Source organism: Elaeis guineensis, chromosome 1 (assembly GCF_000442705.2).
Source record: "Elaeis guineensis isolate ETL-2024a chromosome 1, EG11, whole genome shotgun sequence".
In the NCBI taxonomy this organism is placed as follows: Eukaryota; Viridiplantae; Streptophyta; class Magnoliopsida; order Arecales; family Arecaceae; genus Elaeis; species Elaeis guineensis.
In genome coordinates this window covers 32,334,555-32,360,740 of record NC_025993.2, presented here as the reverse complement: position 1 = coordinate 32,360,740, position 26,186 = coordinate 32,334,555, and the positions used below count along the sequence as shown (strand labels likewise).

General features: G+C 37.7%; 2 protein-coding genes across 14 annotated transcripts; one reads left to right on the top strand and one right to left on the bottom strand.

The window, feature by feature from the left end:
- Nucleotides 1-286: 286 nt before the first annotated feature.
- LOC105038097 (uncharacterized) lies at nucleotides 287-10,437 on the top strand. Of its 9 annotated transcripts, XR_012138963.1 has the most exons (5): nucleotides 287-458; nucleotides 3,385-4,374; nucleotides 8,212-9,568; nucleotides 9,989-10,056; nucleotides 10,131-10,435. XR_012138963.1 is itself a non-coding variant. In XM_073252435.1 (3 exons), the coding sequence occupies exons 1-2, from the start codon at nucleotides 450-452 to the stop codon at nucleotides 4,324-4,326; spliced, it is 951 nt and encodes a 316-aa protein (XP_073108536.1). In that variant the 5' UTR covers nucleotides 287-449; the 3' UTR covers nucleotides 4,327-4,338; nucleotides 9,989-10,425. The 9 variants fall into 9 exon arrangements, 6 of the variants coding, with proteins under 6 accessions (XP_073108536.1, XP_073108530.1, XP_019703617.1 ...); XR_012138966.1 differs by having other exon boundaries at nucleotides 3,385-4,338; nucleotides 9,989-10,437; XR_012138957.1 differs by having other exon boundaries at nucleotides 9,989-10,436.
- Nucleotides 10,438-10,624: 187 nt separating this feature from the next.
- Nucleotides 10,625-25,682, bottom strand: LOC105038096 (ABSCISIC ACID-INSENSITIVE 5-like protein 2). Of its 5 annotated transcripts, none has more exons than XR_012138951.1 (6): nucleotides 25,522-25,682; nucleotides 23,939-24,894; nucleotides 23,747-23,818; nucleotides 14,263-14,353; nucleotides 11,100-11,250; nucleotides 10,625-10,962 (listed from the first exon to the last, which is right to left on the bottom strand). XR_012138951.1 is itself a non-coding variant. In XM_010913781.3 (4 exons), exons 2-4 carry the CDS (start codon nucleotides 24,749-24,751, stop codon nucleotides 10,882-10,884), a joined length of 966 nt encoding a protein of 321 aa, XP_010912083.1. In that variant the 5' UTR covers nucleotides 24,752-24,894; nucleotides 25,522-25,682; the 3' UTR covers nucleotides 10,625-10,881. The 5 variants fall into 5 exon arrangements, 1 of the variants encoding a protein (XP_010912083.1); XR_012138950.1 differs by having other exon boundaries at nucleotides 11,100-11,200; XR_012138953.1 differs by lacking the exon at nucleotides 14,263-14,353.
- Between the last annotated feature and the right edge of the window lie 504 nt (nucleotides 25,683-26,186).

Genomic DNA, 26,186 nt, shown 5'->3' with positions numbered 1-26,186 from the left:
TCACGCTCTATCTAATTTGCATCCACTGTTGGTGTGTTACATCAAATTTAGATGAAAACCAGCTAGAAACCTCAAATTTGATCACAGGTCATCGGATTACGAGGTATGCTGACTAACGTGGTCTCTCTCTGTCTCTTTTCCCGAAGTGTCTCTCCTTTTAACTGTCAAAACAAAAAGAAGACAGCCTACAATCTGAGACAACTAGTTAAGGTACCGGCTACTTCACGTGGGTCCCACGTATGTCGGCACTGAGGGTAAACGGGTGGTGAATAGAAACCTGGTGCCAAAAAAATTTCCCACTCAAAAAACGCCCGCATCACGAGGCCTGCCCCGCGAAGCGAGGCTCATCGCAGTAGATTTCGTATTTCGGAGAGGGCTGGCAGCCGCTCGCAAACCCATCGCCGAGTCCGACGCAAAAAAGAAAACATAGCGGAGTACGCCGGAAAACTATGGAACAGGTAGCATAGCTTTCCTTCTCTTTCATTAGCTGAAATTTTAGGGTTGTTCTTGATAGATCTGATTGTTCCTGTCAGCTGTTCTGGTTTGGAATTTTGGTTTTTTGTCTCGGTTTCGGTATATCTGGCTTTCCTTTGGTTTGTTGTGTGTTTTTCCAATATCCAGCCCTTCCCTTGGATCCTTCGCCTGTTTTTAGCCCTATGTTTCGTAGATAATTATATTTGATCTGCGTTTATTTGTTTGTTTTAATTTGATAGCTTTATGCTTGACTGCGATTCGATGTTCCCTAACTTATTTCTTGTTGTTGAATTATTGAAATCTTTTGAGATTGGTTCCAATTTCGAAATTCTGAGTTTAGAGCTGAGTATTGTTTTGAAGTTTTTTGATGAAAAGTATTGTTTTGAAGTTCACTGAGCTCTTGTATTTCAGCTGTTTTTATGAATCTCAGTTGTGGAACTCCAATGTTTAGCTTTTTCTTCTGTCCTTGGTGGAAATTTGTGAAACATAAATAAGTATTTGCAAATTGTGCCTTTTAAAAGCATTGCTGAAGGGTGGGTTTGGCTGCCGGCTTCTTGGGAAAATTTATACTTGTGCACATTGTTGACCACTGAATGTTAAACATAGTGGAATATTAGTTATGGTGTTGTATTGCTTTTAACAATTAATTTTAACCAGTGCCAACGTTTTTGCAATGTATGAGATTTTGTAATTCATCATTGTGGTACCAATTGAATAACTCTTTGTGAAGTTATTTGTTCTGAGCATGCACAACAAGTCTTGGTTAGATAGCTATGGGTGGCATCAATCAATATTTCTTTTAGTACAATAGAATGTATAGAAATTTATAAGCAAAGGGAATTTGGGAACTTATGGAATGTTAAATTTGAAATTCCTAAGCCTGATGTTGAAAAAATTAACTGAGGCTTTCGGCCATGGGATGGGGGAATGGTGAGGCAGGCCTCCGACAATATTATGTTTTTCACCCCATCATCTTACATATATTTCAATATGAAATAAGGGATTGAACTACTTAATCTTTGCCTGGAACCAAATCTTATGAGTACTACCAATCAGACAGGATTAAGGCAACATTTTCCAGTCTCTATCTCTAATTCCACCACCTAAGGCAAGTGAAGGGACAACATTTCATTCTGGCGACTTCATCCACATCCACATCCCAAACCTCTGATTTTGCATCCATGTAATAAGTCATTATAGATTTATGTTCCGTCCAGTATAAGGACAACATATTATCCATTTTATGTGTGTGTATATTAAATAACATGCAGCCTTTGGAGTTTGAGATTCTTATTATTTCTTGATACAGTTCTGGTTTAGATCTGAGATGTTTTCAATTAGTTGGATGTTGTTCAATTATGTTTTCTGTTTTCTTTTAGTGTTTGGATGTGGGTGAACAGGAAAATGGTACTTTACCCCGAACACATTCACCTTTGACTGTTCTAGTAGGTAGCCACCCTTTCCATTGATGTAAAAGTGAAGAAGTCCCTTGCCTTTAATTGCTCAACTACATTAAATTCCCCTTTCCTTGCTTTCTACTTCTCTCTATATCTTTTTAATTCACTTACAATTTCTTAAAGTTCCTTTTTAACTCTTAATTTGCGTTTAAAGAGCCAAAGATCCAATCACTACTTTTTCTTCTTTTATTTCTCATCATCATCACCACCATGATCAAGTAATGACTGTTTTCATTGTTTGGACAACCATGGATTCAACCATGAAAAAATATTTGGTAAAAATTATCATAAGCCTCCTATCAAATCATTCTTATAGGTCATGCTTAGGATTTCCCCCAGGATAAATGATCCTAAGCATAGACAGTGGAAATGAAACTATAGATTACAACAAATCCTTATTTGAGCATTCTTCTATGGGCTCACCTTGAAAATCATAATGTAGTCAAGATGTATGAGAATAAACTGTAAACAAATAAGCTCACCATGGTTTTTTGAACAACTTGATGACCTTCTGTCTCACGCATGCCAACAGTTTGAACTGCAAGACTTCTTATCCTCTCTTCTGCTTTTGTACAAATTCCTCAGGTGGTGGATGGGGGTTGGGGGGCTTCCACCCCCTTATGAATCCTATCTCCACCAACTTCACTAATAAATTTCTTCTAAAGACATGTTAGGACTCAAACTTCAAATTTGTGTCTCAGCGATCTTTTTGGTATCCATTTGCACCCACCTCTATAAACACTGATATTTTCAAAACAATACTCTGGTTCAGTTCTCCTCCTCTCAAATAGATTGAGACTTGGAAAGTGCAATGGTCAGAAGGTGGGAATCTGTTTATTAAGTTGCATAAGGAGGAAAAGAAAAAAACGAATGATAAACATCAAATTGGATAAAATTCATTGCTATACATGCTTCCCTCAACTGGTTATAGCATATTGAATGCTAGTTTGAAATAACTAAAAGAGTTTTGTCTACTAATTGTACCCAAGTATCAACAGGGCTGCTCAAAGAGTTAAGTCTCTTCTTTCTTTGTTGTGGCTTTGGAGCATCCTTTCTTCCACAGTACAACCTTTGTTTTATTTTTTAACTTTTCCGAACATGCTTACAATTTTCGTCTTACTATTGACTGTTCTGACATCTTTCTTTGTTAACTTATTGTCCAATTTACAATAGCTCTTATTCTTTTATTAGTTGCTTTTGTTGATAGAAATCTTGGTAGAAGATGACTCCTTTTCTATGCAAATCAAGGCCATATACCTAATATTTTGCAGTAAATTTGTGTGCATCAGAAACTCTGTAATCCTTTTAGTGCTTTTAAGGCATTTTAGCACCATAGCTAAGTGCAGGCTACAGAAATGCCTTTGCCCATGTAAATTATTGTCCACGTCCGGTATAAAAGTTGGAAGCTTTTCAATTTATATTTGTAGATATCCTGACTCCATTTTCTCTGTAGCAGAAATCAAGGAACTCCAAGTATCCTGGTGCATATGCAGTACAATGCAGTAAATGTTTCAAATTCAGGCTAATTCCAACAAAAGAAGAATTTGAGACTATTAGACACAACTTCATTGAGGATCCCTGGTTCTGCAACAAAAATCCTAATGTTTCTTGTGATGATCCTGGTGATATAGAGCAAGATGGAACTCAAATATGGGTTGCTGATAAGCCAAATGTACCTAAGGCTCCCCCTAATACTGAAAGAATGCTGACCATGAGGAAGGATTTATCCAAACTGGATTGCCACTATACCATGCCCAATGGGAAGAGAGTCAGGAGCACTGTGGAGGTGGAGAAGTTTTTGGAAGCCTATCCAGAATATAGAGATCAATTTTCTGTATCAAGCTTTAGTTTTACATCCCCAAAGATAATGGAAGAGTTTGTACCTAGAAATTTGGAGGGGAGAGAATCAGCCAAGAGTATGAAACTGAAGACAGAGATCCCAGAGGACAACTTTGGGAGTAATTCTAAAGGGAAAGCATTAGAAAGGATTAAGAAACTCAAGATGGAAGGTTCACAGAACAATTTGGAGAGAAATTCTTCGGTGCAAGCTTTGGCCATAATAGAGAAGCCCAAGACAGAAGGCTTAGAGGACTATTTTGAGGGGAAAGCTTCAGCAATAGTTGAGAAGCCAAAGACACAAAGTTCAGACAACTCTGAAGGTGAATCTTTAGCAATAGTTGTGAAGCAGAAAACAGAAAGTTCAGAAGACAATTCTGAGGAGAAAGTTTTAACAATAACAGAGAAACAACAAACAGGAAGTTCGGAGGACAACTTTGAGGAGAAAGCTTTAGCAATAGTTGAGAAGGCAGATATAGAAAGTTTGAAGGACAATTCTGAGGATTTTCGCATGGAAAGCTACATTAGCTCTTTTTCAGAGGAAGCTTCGGAAGCTTGAGATTGTCAAATGGTACAAATGGGCTTACCCTCACATCTATTTGCTGCGGTATATACTTAGGCACTTAGCCATGTAATATTGTTGATTATTTGTTGCTTTTCTTTTGCAATAGTACATTTTACTGTCAGCAAACTATTTGCATTTTTTGCCAACTTCTGCTAATTCATTCATTGTCTTACAGTAATTCTAGGATTTGACTGATAAATCTTTGCAAGTGAAAATAGTGTGACAAGGAAGAACGAATGTGACCCCCACAAGAGTCTAAAAGTTCGATTATGTTGATATATATGCTTTTATATTTGCTGTATGTACTCATCTCTGTATTTCAAAGATGCAGAACTAAACAAATGTGGTGCATAATTTTAAGAAATGACTGAGCATCTCCAAGACCTGTTTAGAACACTAGATTGGTCAATACCATACAATAGCTCAAATTGTAACATTTATCAAAACTTCATTCCCAGTCCCTCTTTCTATCAATTGATTTATCACCATTTCTCACAATAGCTCAAAGTCTATAATTCAGGTTTTGGGTTTTGAGCAGATTTGAGATTTTTGGGTTAGATGAAGTTTGTATTGTAGGCATAGAAGAGTAAGTAGTTCAATGTAGATGGGAATGCTGGCACTGTGTAGGAATATCAGCATCTTTTTTGCACTTGTTTACTGCCTTTGCCACGCTTGCATGGTTGTAGTAAACAACAGTTGCAGTTTTGAAAATCACTTGCACGAACTTGTGAAAACTGACTCGAAGATGTGGATGAAATAATTTTACAGAAGATTTCTACTAGTTCTGAGCATGGGTTATGCAAATATCTCTACTACTGGACCAAGAGCATGTGGGTATACTGTTGTGGTGGGGTCAAGAGTACTTCCCTCCGACGGTAAAAATAAAAAAAAAGTCATATTCTAGCCAAAAAAAAGAAATGCAAATAGCAAAGCTAACTGCATTTTTTTACTAAAATCTCCATTAACATGGTACTATTGTGAGATCAGAGGATTTCAGTCTTTTGCATGTGGCCCTCTTAGATGTTTAGTTTAGAAGGAACACAATACAAGTTAATTTTATTTTTATATTTTGTTCTCTTTTTTCTCTCCTCTCTCTTATTGAGAGGAAAGGATTCTTATTCTATTAGCAGACCCTATTGAATCTGTTATTCACCATTATATTGGTTACAAGTGCTCATTTCCGATGTCTATATATCTTGGATGAAATTATTAGAGATTTGATAGTGGTTTATCCGATGGTTATATGCTTCTAAAAATGCACATAATGGCCAATAAGAAAAAGAAGATGTTAACTTGTGTCAGAACTGCTTTCGTAACTCAAAATTATCACTTGAAAAAGCATTCAGCTGGTGCTTGAAATGGCATTGCTTATTTTGAATTGGCATCAGTAAAATGTACCTCTTAACAAAGCAAAGCGACGGGTGAAAGCCAGCTAAGTGTGTTTTTTCTTTTGAACGCAATTTGTTGAAAGCGCGCACCCCCCGCCCCCCCTCCTCTGCCTCTCTCTTTCTCCGTCTCTGCTGCCCTCTTCCTCCTTCCCTCCCTCCCTCCCTCCCTCTCTCTCTCTCTCTATCTATCTATCTTCCTCTCTTTTCTTCTTCCTCTCATTCTCTCACCAGTTTCTCAAATTGATGGCCAAAATCATGCTGTTCCGCATTCAATACACCTTGAACCAAGAGGTCCAATGTTCCATGATGTTATATATATCATATGTGATGTGGTCGGTTTCTTGATTTTTCCATATTTGGCATGAGGAGAAATATTTTGTGTACTGGAGGTAGTGTAGAAAATCCAACATGAAATGTACCGCTTTATATGATTGGTCCCCATAGCTATCATTTTCTAATGCATATTTAATGTGTGTAGTGCCATTTTTTTAAAAAAAAATTTTGCATAACGAAAATATTCCTATCTTTTGAAAAAATTATGACATCCTGTGACATATTATGACTTCTTACACATAAGATATCATAATATGGCTTAGAAAATTATGGAATTCTGTGGTATATTATGACATCCTACGTCAAATTATGATTTTCTATATGTAGAATGTCATAATATGGATCAGGATGTTATAATATAGCTCAAGATGTCATAATATAGAAGGTGTATTTTTGTCTAATCATTTTTCAATATGTCATAATATAGTTTCTTTTTCTTGTTTAAAAATTTTAAATGACGAAAATGCCTTTGCTTTTTGAAAAAAGTTATGACATTCTATGGCGTATAATGACATCCTGCGTCAAAATTATAACTTCTTGCATGCAGGATGTCATAATATGGACATAAGATGTCATAATTTTTTACAAAGAGTATGGATATTTTCGTCATTCAAAATTTTTAAATTAAAAAAGGAAACTACAAGCATTAAATATGCGTTGGAAAGCGATGGCTATGTAAATCAATCACATAAAATGGTACGCTCCACATTGAATTTTCTACACCACCTGTGGTACATAAAGAATTTCGCTTGGCATGAGATCAGGTGTGATGTGGTCGATATAGCCCACTTTGATCCCTAGTGGCTATCCACCTAATACTTATCTTTAGAAAGGAGAAATTCTTTGTGCACCGCAGGCGGTGTAGAAAATCTAACATGGAGCGCACCGTCTTGTCCGGTTGGTCAATGTAGTTACTGCTTTTCAACATGCATTTAATGTATGTAGTTTTACTTTTTCGTTCAATATTTTGAATGACAAAAATATCTCTATTGTTTGAAAAAATTATGACATCCTATGTCTATATTATAACATCCTGCCTTAAAAAAGTCACAATTTTTTTCCACAGGATGTCATAATATGCACAGGATGTCATAATTTTTCTAAAAAAATAGAGATATTTTTGTCATTTAAAATTTTCAAATGAAAAAGTAAAACTGCAGGCATTAAATACGCATTGAAAAGTAGTTGGACAAAAATATCCCTTTCATATTATGATATCCTGAGCCATATTATGATATCTTGGACCATATTATGACATCTAACATGTAGAAAGTCATAATTTGATAAAGAATATCATAATATGTATAGGATGTCATAATTTTCTGGGTTATACTATAACATCCTGCGTATAGAAAGTTATAATATACTACAGGATGTCATAATTTTTTTCAAAGAATAGAGATATTTTTATTGTACAAAATTTTTAAACGAAAAAGCAGAACTGCAAATATTAAATATGCATTGCAAAGCGATGACTACGTAGACCAATCACATAAAGCAATGTTCTATACGTCGGATTTTCTACACCACCTGTGGTGCATAAAGAATTTTTCCTTTAGAAAGTCCTAATTGACCAAAAATTGGTTACCTAGTTTTCAAGATCTTGTTTTCTAGTTGGAGAAAGTCTTTGTGCACCACATGCGATGTAATAAAATTAGTATAGAGCATACCATCCAATTATATTAGAGCACATCGCCATCACTTTCCAATGTGCATCTAATACCTGCAATTCTATTTTTTCGTTTGAAATCTTGAATGACAAAACTCTCTCTTGTTCCGAAAAAATTATGACATCTTGTAATCATATTATGATATTTTGCGATCAAATTATGACTTTCTGCATACATAATGTCATAATTTTTTTTCTAGAAGTCATAAAGAGAACATTTTCATCGTTGAAAATTTATAAAATTTTTAAATAATAAAAATACCTCTCTTCTTTATAGCATCTTGTGTCTAAATTATGAGCAAGAAGTCATAATTTGACTACAGCATGTCATAACATGATCATATGATGTCATAATTTTTTTAAAAAAATGAGGAGTATTTTTATCATTCAAAATTTCAAACGAAAAAGCAGAACTGCAAGTACTAAATGCATATTGGAAAGTGATGGCTACATGGCCCAATCAAATAAAGCGATATATTTTTTCTACAGGTGTGGCGTACAAAGAATTACTCTTCCTAGTTGTTGTGGAACTTGTTGCACCGAAACATGAGTCTAGTGATCTAGAGACAAGGAAGGCATTGGTTGATCTACTACAGTGGAAAATGAAGCGTTGATCTACATACAAAAACAAGAGCAAAGAAGTTGATTGTAGCTGATCCAGCAAGAGCCCTCCAATGCTCAACTTAAACAAAATTTTGGGGAATATGATATGCAGAAAGACCAAGGAGAAGAGGAAGTAGACAGCTTGCAACTTCATCCTTGAACTCTTTTTATGGATAAAGAGTCTGTGTCGCACTGAGGTTGGGCTCTAGATTTCAGAGTCCGATGAGCAGCTGATCCCTGATTTTCCCCATGTGGATTGGTCCAAAAATATGGGTTCAATTGAAACTCGTAAAGTCCGATGAGAAGCTGATTCCTGATTTTCCTTATCTGGATTGGTCCCAAAATATCAGTTCAACTGAAACTGATTCCCTACTTTGCCACATCCGGTTGGCTGGTTTGATTTTGGCTACATCAAAAACTATCTATTGCAGCAGCAACATTTTGAGCTCTTATCAAATTAGGATTAGTTCCTAATCTAGATTCTGAGTGTATATTGGATTCTAGTCCTGGAAGCATCAATTTCCTTGCCTTGTCTAAGTCGATCTCTAGTTTCCTAATATGATGCTGCTCACCACTTGTCTCAATCAGTTAGGGATAGCTAGTAAATATGGCACCTGAAACACTCATAAAGGCACTCCAAATCTGATCTAAAAAATAGAGGCTTACACAAATTATTTAGTGCAATTAAAATTGGTATATCTTATCAGAATCCAAGTTGGACTGCGACTTGCTTTGAACCCATGATCCTATCAGGTTGGACCCTTTGAGTCACTTAACGAAGCATGTCTCTAGGTTTATTAGGGGTGTGTAAACATACCATGAGGTCAAGTCTGATCAGCCAACTTAATGCCATAAATACGACCTAGTGTTCAGCTTGGTAGACAATAACTTCTGCGACAGTTTTTAGTTGCATGGTTTCTTTCAAGATCTGAAAATTTTTTTGGGGATATTAATCTCTGTTATTAGTCTACATCAAGTTGGATTTGAATCATGAGAGGAAGGAATGTGATTTTAGTCAGGATTGATCCACTGCACATGGCATAATATTGTATCAGTGATTAATATGTTCATATGATTTCATAAAAGGAAGGGTTCACTTCATTACAATATGATTTTAGAATGGCAAGCCGAAGGTAAGGAGATAGCACAAAGTGCAACAGGAGAAGACACTCTTTTCCCACAAGAAATTTAGCAAGAGGATAGGAGCAAAAAAATAGCAAGGAGAACTCTTCCAAATCCAAAGGTGAAATTTTCTTTCAAAATATCAACATCATGGTTATATTCTTATGTATGACTAGTTAAACAATCCTTGGATGGAGCAAGCCTCTAACTCTATGCATTTCAAATTTTCCCTGGGTATATATACAAGTAACAAGAATTCAATTATTAACCATCATAATGAGTGTAACAAATAAGCATGCCACTTAATTAAACTACTATTTAAACTAATAAATACCAAATACTTGAGAATTCAAAAGGAGATTCTTGATGCAATGTGCAAAAAGAGACTTCAACTACTAGGCTTCTCCAGAAGTTCTCTTGCTCAATACCATATTGATTTGCAGAAATGAGGATCTCACAATGTTCTTATGCACACGATTCGGTGCCAAGGACCTCCTTTTCCATTCACAGCTTATTCCAGGAATGTTTGTCTCTTTTGCAGATACACTGCAGCTTTAGTTCAAGTTTACAGAGACAGAGAAGACCTGCAGCTCGTGTGACAGTTAAAAGGTTCATGTTTCAGAACATCTGTAAAGTTGTTCAAGCTATTGCCTATTTCCAGTAAGTAGGATTATATCTTGCAGGAATATTTCTTTGATGGACAAGCAATTCAAGATAAAATTGTCCCACCATCAGATCTCCTAAAGGCTCGAATAAAAGAGGCTCTTTGGGATTTTTTTTGACGAAGTTATGATTGAACAAATCCACCTCCTTTAAAGAATTGAATCAGTCAGAAACTTATGAACTGATGCTCCTTCCTTTTTGTGGGAGGAAGTTGACCAATGCCATTTTTTCAGATTTGACTTATATTTTCGATGTATCAGATCCATCATGTATGAGAGGATGTGCAGGTTGTTCCCCTAGAAACTTTTTTTTTATATAAAAAATTTAAGAGAGCACTTTTTTATAGGATCTATTTCTCAAATAGGTAATGATTTTCTGAGCTTCTGACTCATGTCAATTGTAGTTAACATGAAAGACTGAGATTACACTGTTGGTAACCACATCATTTCATGTTAAATTAAAATATGACAGCAACAACCTCCAAAGGCCACAGAAGTAAACATAAAAATATATATAGAGAGAGAGAGGTCATGTCGAACTTTGTCATTCAAATAAGTGGCCCACAAATCTACAATCAAGCACCACTCCAAACAGAAAAGCAGCAGCAGCAGCAGTGGCTGCTGCAGCAGCAACAGAAGCACTAGACAAGGCTCCCACAACCTTACTCAGAATTATCAAGTTGGAGAGCTCAAATAACAGACTACTGAATGTTCTAATACAAAATTAAGTCAAAGGAACCACACCATGCAAATCTACAAAATATAGACATGATCAGAAAGGGGCCGAACTTGTTCGGCGAAGCTGATACTTTTGCTCTACTTGAAGTACATAGTGTATTACAGATTCTGACTCCTGCAGGAATAAATCAAATGTGAGTCAGCATGTACAGCAATGCACAGCTTCTCTCAACAAGCAAAGTCCAACACTCAAAGGAAGAAAGGTATATTCACTAATATTAAGAATCTACAACTCGAATATTAGCCATTGACCTTTATTTCTGAAACACATCAGTAAGCATGTAGCAGTGACATGGGAGAAAGAATGCATCCTTTGCAAAACAATCGCTTGGCCTATCTTCTCATCAGAATATCTTGCGCAAAAGGTTCAGGAAGAGCAACAGCCTTATTTTACTTATTTTTCCTTTACAAGTTAGATAAATAGATTGTTAACTATTAAGCATTAATGAAATAAAAAATTGCGGGGAGCGCAATCGATAATGAGTCACAGACAGGCAACCATAGCAGTAATAGAGCAGAAAAAACATTTGTTAAGGTGAAGACATCAAATAGATTGCAACTATTCATTTGGTATTTATGTAGGTCTATCACACCCAAATAGACTCATATCGGCTCCACATTGGAAAAAACCAGGGGCCAGCAATTGTACAAGAATTTTCTATTTTATATCACATATAGTTTGCAAAATTTGTTTGTGTCTGGTTTGGGTTTTCAAATCAGCTTATATTCTAATAAACTGGCCTTGCCCAGCTCATAAATAAATAAATAAATAAAATATAATTAGAAACATATGATAACAAAGAGAAGAAGAGGAAGCAGTGCTGATATATGGCATCAAGATAAGTTTTAAGCTTAGTGTTCTCAATGTGGTGAATTGTGTTGGTCATGTTTCTTTACCTTTTTTGCCAAAAGAATGTGATCGTACCTTTTTTTAAAATGACTATCTATTGAGATCAATGTCTATCATACCGATCCATACTGACTGTACAGTACCATAATAGTAAGTAACCAGTATGGGATTGAGTTCCAGTTTGATAAATGAATGGAACCAATCCGTACCAATCTGAACCAAGTGAAACCACCCCCCACCATCCTCGGCTGCCTACTAGAGCATATTAATCCATACCGCCGGGTTTTGTGTGGCATCGTGAGAAGAAAGGGGTCGAGAGCTGTCTTAGCATGGGGTGCATATTGTACCACACCGAATCAGTAACATACCAATATCTGATACCAAAATTGCAAACCTTAACCACAGTTGATTAAATTCAATTAATCAGAGATTCTAAGTATTCCCAATTAAGGAGAGGTATAACATGATGCTTTTGGGCTGTGTTTGAATCTTCAAAGTATGCAGCAGAAAAGGGGAAAAAAATTATAGCTCAATTCAAGTGAAATCAGGTTAATTTGAAGATTTCAAATTACACATGTACAAGTTCAAAAGTTCACCTAATACCCGGTTGAACAATTTCCCTTACTACCTGCTGGGTGCACTAATGAATTTGTTTCTTATCACCAGCATGCAGAAAATGTTGGTGGATGTCTAAATTGGCCGCTTAGCCACTGGTATGGTGAAAGTTATAAGAAGGTTTATAATCAGAATGACGGGAAATGATTTGGGAAAATGCACAAATGAAAAGCATATGATTATATGGATGACCAAAACAAGGTAAAAGCACACATTAAATAAATACATTAATTAGGCTAGAAAGCTATCTTAAGAGTATAAGATGACAAATATCAGAATGAGATTGCTTGGTGTCATCTGTAATGAAGGCTAAAGAAAATTCAGTTGAACAAGAAGCTTTAGTTTCTTCCCAAGGATCTCAAGAAAAAGAAAAAAATGGGACCATGCACACCTAGATGGAAGTAGTTGATAAGAGTTTTAATTTTTAAATGACTCACTGTTGCAGACAAGCATGGCTTGCAGATAGGATCAGATAAGTAGTACATTGCCTAAAGCTGATCCAATATCTATTGGCAATAGTCATGGTTACACAATGTCACAACCACTAGCTCAAAGTTAGGAAACACAGGGTGTCATCATTCTGGGACAAACTGCGGCTCTCTCTCACTCTCTCTTCACACCCCCCACCAACCCCCCCCTCCCCCCGCCCGCTTTCCACTTTCACACACTTACTCTCACTCACGTATGCATGAACATACATCATTGCCTACAGACTCTGTTCAACCTACTTGATCTAGAAAGATCACCAAACTCGATATGGATCATTTTTGCCTCTATAGATATTCAGGAGGAATATCTGACTCAATGTGGATAATTTTGGCTACTACGAGTATTCAGGAAGATTACAAACTTGACATGAACTGCTTTAGATACTAAGTTAGGACTGAATAGGATCCAAGAGTGAAATCTGCCACATCGAAGAGATGAATCGTGCATCAAACTCTCAGAGGCCATAACTAAGTCATACATCACTCAATTGAGATGATTTTTTTTTCCCTCAAATCAGACAACTTTTCGAGATCTACAACTTAGCATCAACCCCATAGGCCTGAAATAGGCCAATCAAACCGAAAGTTTCCTTTTCAAAAAATACTCTAATCAAGCATATCCCCCAATTTAAGAAGAATTAGACAGAGCATCAGAAGGCAAAACTGATGTAGAGGCCAAAATCTACCCCCTGTAAAATTTTAGTTTTCTCTAATTTATTTCAACTAGTTATGTCTATTTTAGAAAAGTAATTCCTATTAGAAGTATGAGAGGAATCCAACCTGGATCGTATAAAGGTCGATTGCATCATTATAAATAAAGGCTATATACCTCAGTTTTGATCCATCAATTGAATCATCAATTGATGCATGAAAGAATGGTGAGCCAAAACCCTAATTTCACTGGTTCTACTTTTTTCAAAATTTGTTTTGAGTGATTCGAGTTTTGAGGGTTAAGGAAAGTCTTTTTTCTCCCAAATTGGATCACTCTTATATGTTCAGTAGTTTTATTTAAACTACTTAAAGTTATTTCTATCTCATCCTCCAATGGCTTCAGATATAATCAATAATGTTGTCTTTTATCTTTTATTCAACTCATACAACAAGGCATGTCTCTAAATATTCTGTGCTTTAGCTATCTCCTGACAATTGCTCTACAAGATGTGAAGGGGAAAGAAGGTCAAAAATAGATTCTTAGGTCTGCATAGGAGCCATTTAACAAAGCAAACATAAGCTCATATGAGAACAAAATGTTCTACACCAAGCCTTATCCCATCTATTTGAGTGTGGTTGTTAGGATCAAATTGTTCCTTTTTTAAAACCTAGTCCATTATAATATAGTATTTTAATCACTTTTAACTTAATTCAGCTCTTCTTTGCTATCAAGCCTATTCTGCTACATTACAGGGATAGCAGCCAATCTACTCTCCATTGTAAGATGGCGAGCACATGATCCTCCACTTACCTGTTCTAGAGTTTGCATGCAAAGTAGCCTGCTAGATCTTAAGCATCAGATTCTTGACTCCAGTCAATACCGAGCAGCACTGTAAGTGTTCCTTGATAAAAACCAAAGGCAGCAACTTTGAGATGCTATGCAATAGTCAATCATCAATTTTAATAAAATGCGTGCAATGAAAGGATCATGGAGAGGATATTAGTCAGAGTGTCTTGAAATCAACTTTTATTCTTTGCTCGCTGGCCTATGATAACAAAAGGAAACAGAACTAGCAGATCCAACCTCAGAGGTAAGATGTTGAATAAGATTTTCCCTTTAATGATTCATTTCTTTAAGAAAAAGGCCAACACTTTAGTGTCAATATCTAAGCCAGGCCTAGGGAAATCTGCACCTTATGTAGGAAGAAAATAACAACAAAATAATCAAGAATTTTCTAACAATTACAACTACTAGCATGGGAAGCTAACATGTATCTATACATAGTAAAGATGAAATCAGCAGATCCTCAACAACAACATTTACAAAGAAAAAGTAATTAACTATACCAAGCAGGCCTGCTGAAATGAGAATAGCAACATAATAACCAAACATGAAGTATCTTATGGACAAGCTAACCATTCAAAAATTCTCCAAAAATGATGCTTATGTTCTTGGGCACAATTTCAAAGAAACTGAGATTCCGATGCTTTCTTAAAATTCCCATTATATGTTGAAAAAAATACCGACATTATGTTGCTTGAACAAAAGCCAGGCTTCCTAGTATCAATGATGCGGCATCCTAATTGGACCAAGTAAAACAAATGAGATCACATATTCTTGGTGAAGGATGCCTAGAAAGATTACACTATGAAAGAAAAAGAATATTTCCAATCATCTTCCTGCAGAACTTGGTGGTACCATTTATTCCCAAAAAGAACTGAGGTCATTAGAAGACTACCTAAAGTAACAAGCAAGAGTAACCTAGGCTCAAACACATATGGTCACCAATTAGAGAATATAGAAAGACATCATCACAATGTAACCTTTATCCTCCAGTTATCAACATGTTCTGACCATCCCCCACCCTCTGTCACCAGTGAAGCCCTAATATAAATATTCTAATCAAGGTTGGCTGTATCAGCACCAGGACTCCTACCAGTTGGCAGGTAGTATATTATAACATAGTACCATGCGTGCCATTCTGCTGCATACCAACAGAGAAAAACCAGTGAGGGAGGGGCAGAGGGAGAAAGAGAGAGGAAAAGAGAGAGATGGAGGGAGGGAGAGGGAGAGGGCAGGGTGGGGGAGGGATGGAAGCCCTCGACTGCGATGAAAGAAAAGAGGGAGATGGAGGAGGTATGGAAGCCCTCATTTGCGATGGGTTTCCCCTTTTTCAAATGAAACAGGGGACACTTCTTTTATTTTGCCGATTCAAACTGAAGCCATGGATGAGGTCTTCTAGCCCTTAGTTTAAATCAAAGGAGCCCCTTTTTCATTCGAAACAATAGAACCCCATCATGAATGAGGGCTTCTAGCCCTCCTCTCCCCCCCTCCCTTCCTCTCCCTCTCTCTTCCTCTCTCTCCCTCTCTCTTCCCCCCTCCATTGCTAGATTCCTCAAACTGAGTTGCTGAACCTTGCCAGTCCATTCTGATACAGTTTGATATGCCTCGAACTAGACAGTTCAAAACAGTACTGCCTTCCTTGATTCTAATAGCTTTTAAAGAATTAAAGCATGCATCTATATTCCCAATTTTCCTAAACATAAGGGGGGAAATCAAACCTTCACATCTTATCAACTAGGAAGAATCCATAAACGGTGCTACCTAGAATAATGAAAAATATATAATGGAAATTGCACTTAATTGGGGTCAAACCACACAAAACATCTTCCCTTAATATAACTTAATAACTAGCCTAATATTTTACCTCCACTTTCAAAACTTTAAAGAATGCACATTTGTTAAATTAGAGAAAGTGTACTTCTTAAAAGAATCAGCTCTGATAAGCATCTATTCCCATAATCTCTTTTGCTTATCAAATTTCTCAGAAGATTTTTCATTCACCTCCCCTACCTGACAAAGCTGCATCTGCAGAGGCACAACATTCTTGTCTCTCAATCTTCTTCCATCTTACCGCTACAAAGGCTTGCCAAAATAATTTATTTATATCCTTATGATGTCCTTTTCCCAACTTTTCATACAAAGGCTTGCCAAAATAATTTATTTATATCCTTATGATGTCCTTTTCCCAACTTTTCATATAATAGAGACCCCTCTAAGTCCTTTGCAATTTCTTGGTCCTGCCCATGAGGATAGAATTGGGGAAGTGAAAAGAAAAAAATACTGGCAACAGAAAACCATTAAAATACCGTGATCAAGATTCTGCATTAAATAGGTCTCTCAATATTTCTTATACTTTTCCTAACGTCATGTTCAAAAATCATATATTTCATGGATTTGTAATATCTCCCACCTTAAAGCAAAATAAAGTTACCTTCTCTAGATCGATATTAACCATCTCCCAACAACAAAGATAGAGATTGCAAATCAAGCCAATTGGTATAAAAGGGATCACATATAAAGCTTAAGGAGTTGAAAAACGAAGATGAGCCCAAGCATGATCCTAGAAGCCCTAGTCTGCCAATTTTGAAGATTCCTCCAGAGAGGCAGGATGCCATGCCCCCATATTTCTATCTTATCAGAACAGTCCTTATTCCAGACTCCAGAATAGTTGGCTAATATATTTCAGAAATGCATTTTATAAGAGACCAGCCAAATTAGACAAATTCAAAAAATGTAAATCTATTTCAGCACCTATATCAAACCTAATTAATATTCTTGAACCCACAACACCGCTCCCCAACCCCGACACACCGCGCTGCCCACCGCCCCCCCCCCCGGCGTGCACAATCCTCTTAACGTGAGTCACCATTTTGAGCATTCATTCCCCAATAGTTATCTTGCTAATCAAATTTCTTATAAGGATTACATGCCTACATGACATTTGCCAAAGTTATCTCCCATAAGCATGAGGTTCTTCTTTCCTAATCTACTCCCCTCTTGTCACTTTAAACCATACAAATGAGGAACTTCCAAAATTTATGGAACTTCTGGGCACACCTATCAAGATCATCAACATGACAAGGGAAGTAGGAAGTTTAAACAAGTTATCTACTGACTATGTTTTTGAAAAGAAAATATGATGCTAACAAAGTAGCCAGTCATTTAAAACTCCACAACCAGTTTCCTACATTTATTCTCTCTCATGATAATATAATTTATTTTTCTATCTTTATGTTAAAAATCTGATGTTCTTGTAGCCTACAAAATTTCTACCAAACATTGAATGCATAGGTTTCTACTCCTTCAAATCACTTTCAGGAGCCTTCAAGCAATAGAGGTGTGCACATCTAATCAATCCAAGTGGTAGAATACTACAATAGAGATTCCTATAAATATATCAAAGAATGAAAACATAAGAAAAATCTTTATCCATCTCCATGTTCGACATGCAAATAAGCAAATACCATGATCTCCAAACTCTACTTTTAGTATCTCTCACAAACATACCGTGCCCAAAAAGATATTAACAAAAACAACACTCGACTTCTAGCAAACCCTATTTTTTCAAGTAACTTGCTGAAGCATAAACATCAAGGACTTACATTTTGCCTCATACATATTAGCATCTTTGCCTCCTACTCAATGTTAGATGTGTCTCCATAGCCCTTTGGATCTCATACCATACTCTTACCTTTTGCCTCCAATAGAAACACTCACTTAGTAACACCAGTCAATAGCAATGGCAGAATTGTTTGCTAAAATACACTCAATTATGGAATGCACAACACAACATGTTTCAGAAAGTGTGATTCTGTCAATAACTCCTACTTGAACCTACACTTTAAGTTGAAACCCCTCCCCACCCCACTCCCACCCCATCAAAAGATGGGGGAAAAAGAGAGGGAGGGAGGGGGGAAGAGAGAGAGAGAGGGTTCTCCACTAAAAACTCGAAAATAGAGAACAAATAGAAATTAAGTCTCCTGACTACACCAATAAATCCCAACCCCATTAGGATACCACTCCTTGCCTGCTGGACCTTATCGTCAAAGAATCTTCTATACAACCATCAGATTCACCACTCTTAATCTCCTTACATAAAGACCACCTTCTTTCTACCCATACAGACTCTTTTCCATGAGGATTGACATACTGCAAGTTCAGCACCCTACCATCAGTAATGTACTGTTCCAATAGGAAAATAAGATCAGTTCAGGTGTGGACATGTATGTTTGCTCGCAGATGAACCAACACATACTATCCATACTGGTCCATACTGACAATTCATACATACTAGGAGTTGGTATGTACTATCATTGTATTGTTGCAGCTTTTGGTATGGGACTCAGTACCAATATTTTAAACCTTGCTTTCCCACCTAATTGGTGGATTCATCTATCTTCCCCCATTTCTTATCCTACAGATTAATAAAATAGCAGATTTACTTATGTCCTTTACAAAATCTTGACCACACCAGCTAGGATCTTAAACATACATTGGATGGTTTAGACAAAAGAACTCAAGTCTCCTTCTCAAAAATGAACACCTAAGCAAAGCATACAAGATCTACTCTAACATTCCCATCAATAAGCTCATCTTTTTCACATGCCACTAAGAAGCAAGCAAAAGTAAAGCTTCCTCAAGATGAAACACTTTGATTGGGAGATATCAACTACAATAGCAAATTTTTAACTGCTTTGCAATGTCCCTTGCAGTAATCTGCTATACACCATTTCGCAAGCTTTATAGCCTATAGTTTAGAGCTTCTGGAAATAAGATAACCAAGGATTAAGAAGATCTAATGGCACTAAGACCCTCACCAAGAAAAGCTTTAACAAACCTAGTAGCTTCCCTTTAACCATACCTCCCATGGGTGCTTGAAAAAAATTATAAGAGCTAGCCTACTGCCATCCATCCTTGAAAATCTTAATTTGATCAAAATTGACTTTCATATCTAATAATTACCCTCCCAAGGCTCCTTAAAGTCCTGTAATGACTTAGGACCACACATAAAAGACTAGTCAGAAGGTATTATTTTAGTCTATTGGTCCTATATAAATATGTAAGACTACCCAATGTATAACTAATGTGGGACTAAACATATGCCCGCTATTCCTCATATAATCACCCCATTTAAGCCTTAGTTTCCTTGCTAGCTTGAAGATCCAAATCCATTAAAATCTAATCATAAGTACCACAAATCCTATTATCAATACTATAATCAGCACATAATCAACCCAGATTGACTACTGGTGCCATGTCCCATGGTACACATAGACCATGGGCTAGATCTGGTCTAATGCCATTTCTCACAACGCAAGGTCTCACCCAAAAAGACTAGCCAAAAAATATTATTTTGGTTCTTTGATCTTGTATAAATATCCAAGTCTACCTATTGCATAGCTAACGTGAGGCTAAACACACGCCCATATGGATCCCTCACAAACCCACATGCACGCACATGCGCATGTATACATACATACATACATACATACATACATATATATATATATATATATATATATATATATATATATATATATATATTGCATATTCCATAGGGATTACTCAATGGAATGTGCAGCCGTATCATGTGTCTACCCTGGTGATGGGTTTAAGGCATGATAAGTCCAAAGTATCAATATTTGGTATTCATCTCCTCAGCTATGAAAAAACCTTAAAAATTGATTGAAATTTTTGGGAGCCACTATCTCTCCACCCAAAAAACAGAATAAAAAACATCTATACTTAAAATAGTTCATGACCACTAGCCAATAATTGGATGATAGAGGCAGTGTGGTCCCTTAAACCAGAAATCCACATATCCATAGTCTGTTGAACCATCCCAAACCTCTTGTACGTAGGCATAATATATCATATTGGTGAGGAATCAAGACAATTTCTTGGTCCGGTTCAAAATAGAAGCTGAATTGGTCTATATCAATCCGAATAGGGGAATTGCCCCGTATCCCCAGTTTCAAGTGATACCATGGCTAAGAATGGGAAAAAAATGTTAGGAACTTGTACTTGCATGAATGTACATGGTACCTGGCCATATTTTACCGAACAGGTAATATATTAATATAGTTTTTTCATTATTGGTTTTGCAAACCTGGCTTGTACCTCTCTCATATCAATTTCTTCTCTTCAATAAGTTTTAGAAATTTCTTTCTTCCAAAGTCAACTCTCTCTTTCTCTAATCCTTCCCCACATTTATTCTCCTTTCAACCACTCCCTAGAGTTTTTAACAAGGTTCACCATGCTGGAACCAAACCCTACATCAGTTGGCCAGTGGTATGATTCAGTGTGCCCCGTACCAGTCCTTACCGGATCTAAACCAACATGACAAAGTAAGCGGAGGAGAGGGAGAACCGGAGAGAGATAAAGAGAGAGGGGAAGAGAGAGGAATGCAAGGAGGGTGAGCAGGTAGGGAGGCCAACAATAGCCATCGGAGGGCCGTGGAGGCCCCTAAAGGGCAGGATCTTCCTCCCCATCCTCCGTCATATCGCAACAGAGGCGACCACCCTTGTTTCGATCATGATTCTATATTTTTTTTTTTTTATCATGATCCATAGTGAAGCCGGCAACCCGCCCACTCTCGCTCCTTCCATTCCTCTGTCTCCCTCCCTCTCTCTGTCTCTCTCTATCTTCCTCTCTATGAAGGAGGGTAGAGCTCCGGAGGCCTTAATGGCCATCCAGTAGTCTCAGCGGGTCTCAAACAGTCATGGCAGGCCTTCAACAACCTCTAGCAGCCTCTCTGGCATTTTCTCTCCTTCCTCCCCCCTCCTCTCTCTCTTTTCCTCTCTTTTGTTCTCCCTTCTCACCGGTGTACCATTGTTGATGTTGGAACCATGCCGATCAGCCGTCAATATAGTTCAGCATGTCCTGAACCAGCTGGCTTGGGATGGTTCGACGAACACTGGTTTTTAAGCACAATTTTTTCCTCTTCCAATCTAAACAAGCAATGGCTCTTTAACATCAGCATTTTAGCTCCTAAATTTTGTGAATACACCCCACCACTTCACCATAATATTTTCTCATCCAAACTTCCAACATCATATTTATATGCCTTAGGATCACTATAAGACTATGGCGAAAAATAGTTTTGCATGAAATTCAATAAAAATTCTTTTATAATATAAAATCAATCTTCACCATATATTATGGTGAAGTGGTTTGTTCTCCTACTACTACCTCTTGGATCAAATAAATATTGTAATATGATGTGGAGTAAGCCGCAGCAATATAGACAAGCAAATCGATTCATAAAGCTTCTCCTGCCCTTAGTCTACATTAATATAAAATGATCCAATAAAACATGATTTTTTTGACATACAAAAAGTAAGTCATATTCAATCTACCCAAAACAAGTACCCTAGTCTACAAACAAGAAGGAGAAGAAGAAAGAAGTATCCTAGATTTGAGTAAGTTTTATAACACCATGCACAGAGTTTTAGGATCTTTTACAAACTCCATCATATCAATTATATGTTTTTCTTGCATGTCTATTCAATGATTAGCATGTCGACATGCCAAATTAGGAATAAGTGCTTCATGAATATACAGTTTAAACAAAATAACTAAAGAAATGGATGAACGAAGATCCCTGTTGAACTGATATACATATATTATCACAATATCCATTATATCCTTTCAATCTCCATGTCTGTTAGAAGAACTTTAACTCATTGTGAAAAATCATTTTCAATCAACAGGATGACCAGATTACCCATCATCATAAGGTCCTACTCAATAGAATCTGCTCTATCGCATGGTCCTATGCCACGAAAAATCTAGGCGAATCATAAAATTGTCAAGGCTGACACCAATGTGGAAACATATAATGTCCAGATTATTGACCATCGTAAGGTCCTAATCCATCAGCATCATTTTTGTTGCATAGTCCTATGCCATGGATGTAGGAGAATAATAAAATTATGATGGTTGATGCCATTTTGGAAATATATAACTTCACCTCAAGCAAAACTATGAACCAACATCAGGTAGTTTACTATGATTCTTAATAATTAATAGATGATATTGGCTAGAAAGATGTGAAGCATTAAACTACATCATGAAGGAAGCATGCTTATTCATGCTGCAGCTGCATAGCATCCTGTTCGTATCAACATACAAGTATCTATATGATCCAAGATTCGTTGCCCCGATACCAGGCTCCGTACCACTACCAACCTGTTACTGTGTCGGTACAGAGTTGGTTTGGCATATTGAGTGTCGATACATCCCCTGTACTGCAAACCGGTACTGAATATGCCCCATACCTCCCAATTCAGTATAATACGTCAAACCTTGATATGACCTATTTCATAGTCTCATCGGACCATTTGTATAATTAGCTTGTAAAATTAATATGACCTTTTCCTCTACAACAAAAAGACATAAAAAAAAAAAACTTCACCTTAAGTTAAATCAACAAAAAATCAAGAAGGAAATATCTAGAAATGATATGCAGGGACCTTTGCTTGTAGGCATTTAACTTTCAGGTATGCTTGCGCTCTTTTCATTTTCAAGAATAATTTGATTTTTTTTTCCTTCTTTGCCGTAGGGAGTAGGGGCATGTTGCATTAAAAGTGGCCAAATAACTTAGCCCCCTCACCAGCACTTCCAGGTAAGTCATCTTGGTCCTTGCCATTATATTCCTTGAAATCTTCTTTCTCCGTGATGTGCCCTATTATAGTGATTTCTGTTTTCTGTAGTTTATGTCAGAATAGCTTCAGGTTGTTGTTACATGGATTCTAGGCTGGAAGAGGTTCAAACGAATGACCAATCTCTGATCGGTGGATGAAATCCTCATTATTGTAGCAATATAGCCGAGTTTCTTAAGCTGTTATGTTGGAACTGAGAGTCAATATGGGCCAAAACCCTGGAATAAAGTGCCCCTCCTTGCCCTGATTTCTAGGAAGGTTTATTAGTCATAAGGATGGACGTTCACCCCTATTTTCAAATATCTTTTTTCATTATTATGTTTTCCACTTTTTTTAAGCACACTGAGATTTGTGTTTCATCTTTGTACGCATTAGACAAGGATCTAATCATGGGCTTCCCTTTACTTTGGCCATAGTTCTATCAACCGGACCTAAAATTTCAGACCACATGCCTCTGTGGACTTATTACATGAATTATTGTGAAAATTCTTTTGATGATCGAAGTTCTAGTCAAGTCTTATTACTAGCATTAACAAGTTCATTTGAACAAGTTCAAATATGTTATCGGTCATTTTAAATCCCAGACCACACTGCAACACCATATGGTGCATACATATTCCTGCCAGAGACAACAGAAGTTTCCACATGATGTATGAGAAGATTGCATTGTTTAATAATCAATTCGAAAAGAGACAAGAAGAAAATAAACATCCAGAAGTAAATTTTTTCAAGCAATCTGGAATACTGGTTGTGAGGAAGGGGGAAAAGGAGGAAAAAGATAAAACTACCTTCTGCTTCTTCAACATCTCATTTTCTTCTTCCAGGCGGGAAATCTTGTTCTCCAGCTCATTAGTGTAAGCCTGTTCTCGAAAAAGGGAAAGAGATACCTTTCTCAGATCAGAGCATCCTAAAATAAGGACAAGAGACAACCAGAACCTATCTGAGATATGGAAATGGATAGAGGACAGATATAGCCCCACCTGCTTCCTAGCTCGTGAACGAGCAGCTGACTCCCGATTCTTGATCATCCTCTTCTGCCTCCTCTCTACTATCTTTTCTGTCACCTCCTCAGCAGCCCCTCTCTTCCGCCCTGGTGTCTGTGGATCAGGCATCGCCCCTGCCAGTGACCTCCCTTGTCCCTCATAATACACCGCATCCAATATGGCGCCAGTTCCAGCCCCTAGTGGGTGCGGGACTGGCCGACCCACATAAGCTCCCATCAATCCCTGCTGTGCCTGTTGCTGCTGCTGATACTGATGCAACCAATGCACCGGCGGTGGCGGCTGATGCTGCAAACCCTGCATTCCTGCCATGGAATCACCACTCGCAACAGAAGCTACATTTCCAACATGCGCCTCCGCCCTCCTATCAGCTCCCTCAGCGACCACCCCGGCCTTCACCAGGAAATCCTCGAGGGTCATCTCCCCTAGTGTCGGCTGCCTCCCATGGCTCAAGCCCAGCTCCCCGTTGGCCTTCTTCTGCTGGATGTCCCTCCACACTTCATCCACTGTCTTCTTGCTCAGTGCCCTCGGTACACTGATGCTCCCCTGACACTGAAGGCCCAACCCCAAACCACAATGGCCGCTGCCAAGGTCCATCGCCAATGGCTGGTTCAACTCGCCGGGAAACACATTCCTGAGGAGCTCATCCAAGTTCATGCTGTGCAAGGGCTCACCCAGGTGGCTCTGAACCTCATTGAGGGTGAGTCTACAGAGAGACCCCTGCCTTGCCAAGCTCTGCATCTCAGAGTGCTGCCTGCCACCGCCCCGAGATGTCATTGTCCGAGTCCCCATTAACCAGTTTATTTACTCAAAGTACAGGAATCTCAGAACTCAGCATGCAAAGATTCTTGGATGCCCACAAAGGGATCTTTTTTTCTTATTTTATTTAAATCAGACCAATCAAAACTCCCACATCTAACATTCCGCACCCCAATCTGCAAACCCAAAGAACAAAATTAAGAGGCAGCATACAAGAGAAGAAACAAACCAAGTGATCATGGAACCCTCTAGAAAGAACCCTGTCTTTGCTGCACAAAAGAACACAGCAAACCCCTGGAAGAGATTCCAGGAAGCAAAAGGCTGAAAAGAGCTGAAAGGTTCACCAGTTCCAACACAGAAAACCAACTCAAACAAAAAGCCATAGCAGAGAACTTAAATCACAAGATCTTAAAAAAGAATGATAGCTCCATAACCCATTTAGTGTAAAACCATAAGTAGCTCATAATCAAAAAGTAGCACAAAACTGACCCAAAATCCAGAATGCAAACCACTTAATCGAAATATAAAGTAGTGATTCCATCCGATATGACAGAGGTCCAACCATGCCAAACAAAATCCAACAGCCAAACAAAATCCAACAGCCAGAATTGGATTTGAAGAGCTTGTCGCCCTTTTTTCTAAAAAAAAAAAAAAAAAAAAAAAGACTATAGAAGAATATAACGCTGTGTACCGGCTATTTCTTAGTAGCTTATTTTCCAAATTCTCCTAAACCGAAGAAAATCTGCAGGGAATCCTAATCCAAGATTTTGACTATAAATAAAGGAATCCCAGTTGCAAACTACCTGCTGAACCGGACCAGATCAGAATCTTTAAGCAGCACCACCAACCTCTCCATCTCCATGGTTCTTTTATCAGGGATCTACACACTTGGCACTGGGGCAAGTGAGGGGGAGGGAGCCCCAAAACCAAGGTCCCATTCAAGGAAGCACAGGTTTTCTACCAGGTTTGTACTTATACATGGTGATATGACTGGCTGACCCCTTCAGCTGGACCCACCAAGGTGGACCTTATAACTGTTTTCTTTCCAAGCAGAGTATCCCAATATGCACCCCCTTGGCCTAGGAATGTTGAAAGCTGGTGTGGGTGTGTGGTCTGTTTTGACGTAATGCTCCTGTTACGGTGTTTGGTGCGAAAGGGAAATGGCTCTGCCCATATATTTTATTTGCCTAGGTGTTAAAGGCTATGAAATATTAGGGTTCTTCTTACCCACATTGGGTTGAGTTTTTACGGATAGTTTGAGATATCTTCCTTGATTTGGTTCGCCATCAAAGCCCCTTTAGTAACAAGTGATCATTAAGCATTAAGTCTTGTCTCACCTATTGGGGCTGAGATTGGAACTTATCCCTTTCTATTATGGACAATATCAATGCATGCCACTTTCATAAATTACAAACTTTTTGCAGGTGAGCGAGTAATTCAATTCCCTCCTAGTTTAAAAATCCTTCCG

Coding starts and splice junctions, on each gene's coding strand:
- LOC105038096 (XM_010913781.3), bottom strand. CDS start 24,751: ATGGGGACTCGGACAATGACATCTCGGGGCGGTGGCAGGCAGCACTCT. Junction 23,819..23,938: donor GTTCACGAGCTAGGAAGCAG/GTGGGGCTATAT, acceptor TTTCGAGAACAG/GCTTACACTAATGAGCTGGA. Junction 10,963..23,746: donor AGATGTTGAAGAAGCAGAAG/GTAGTTTTATCT, acceptor TTATTCCTGCAG/GAGTCAGAATCTGTAATACA.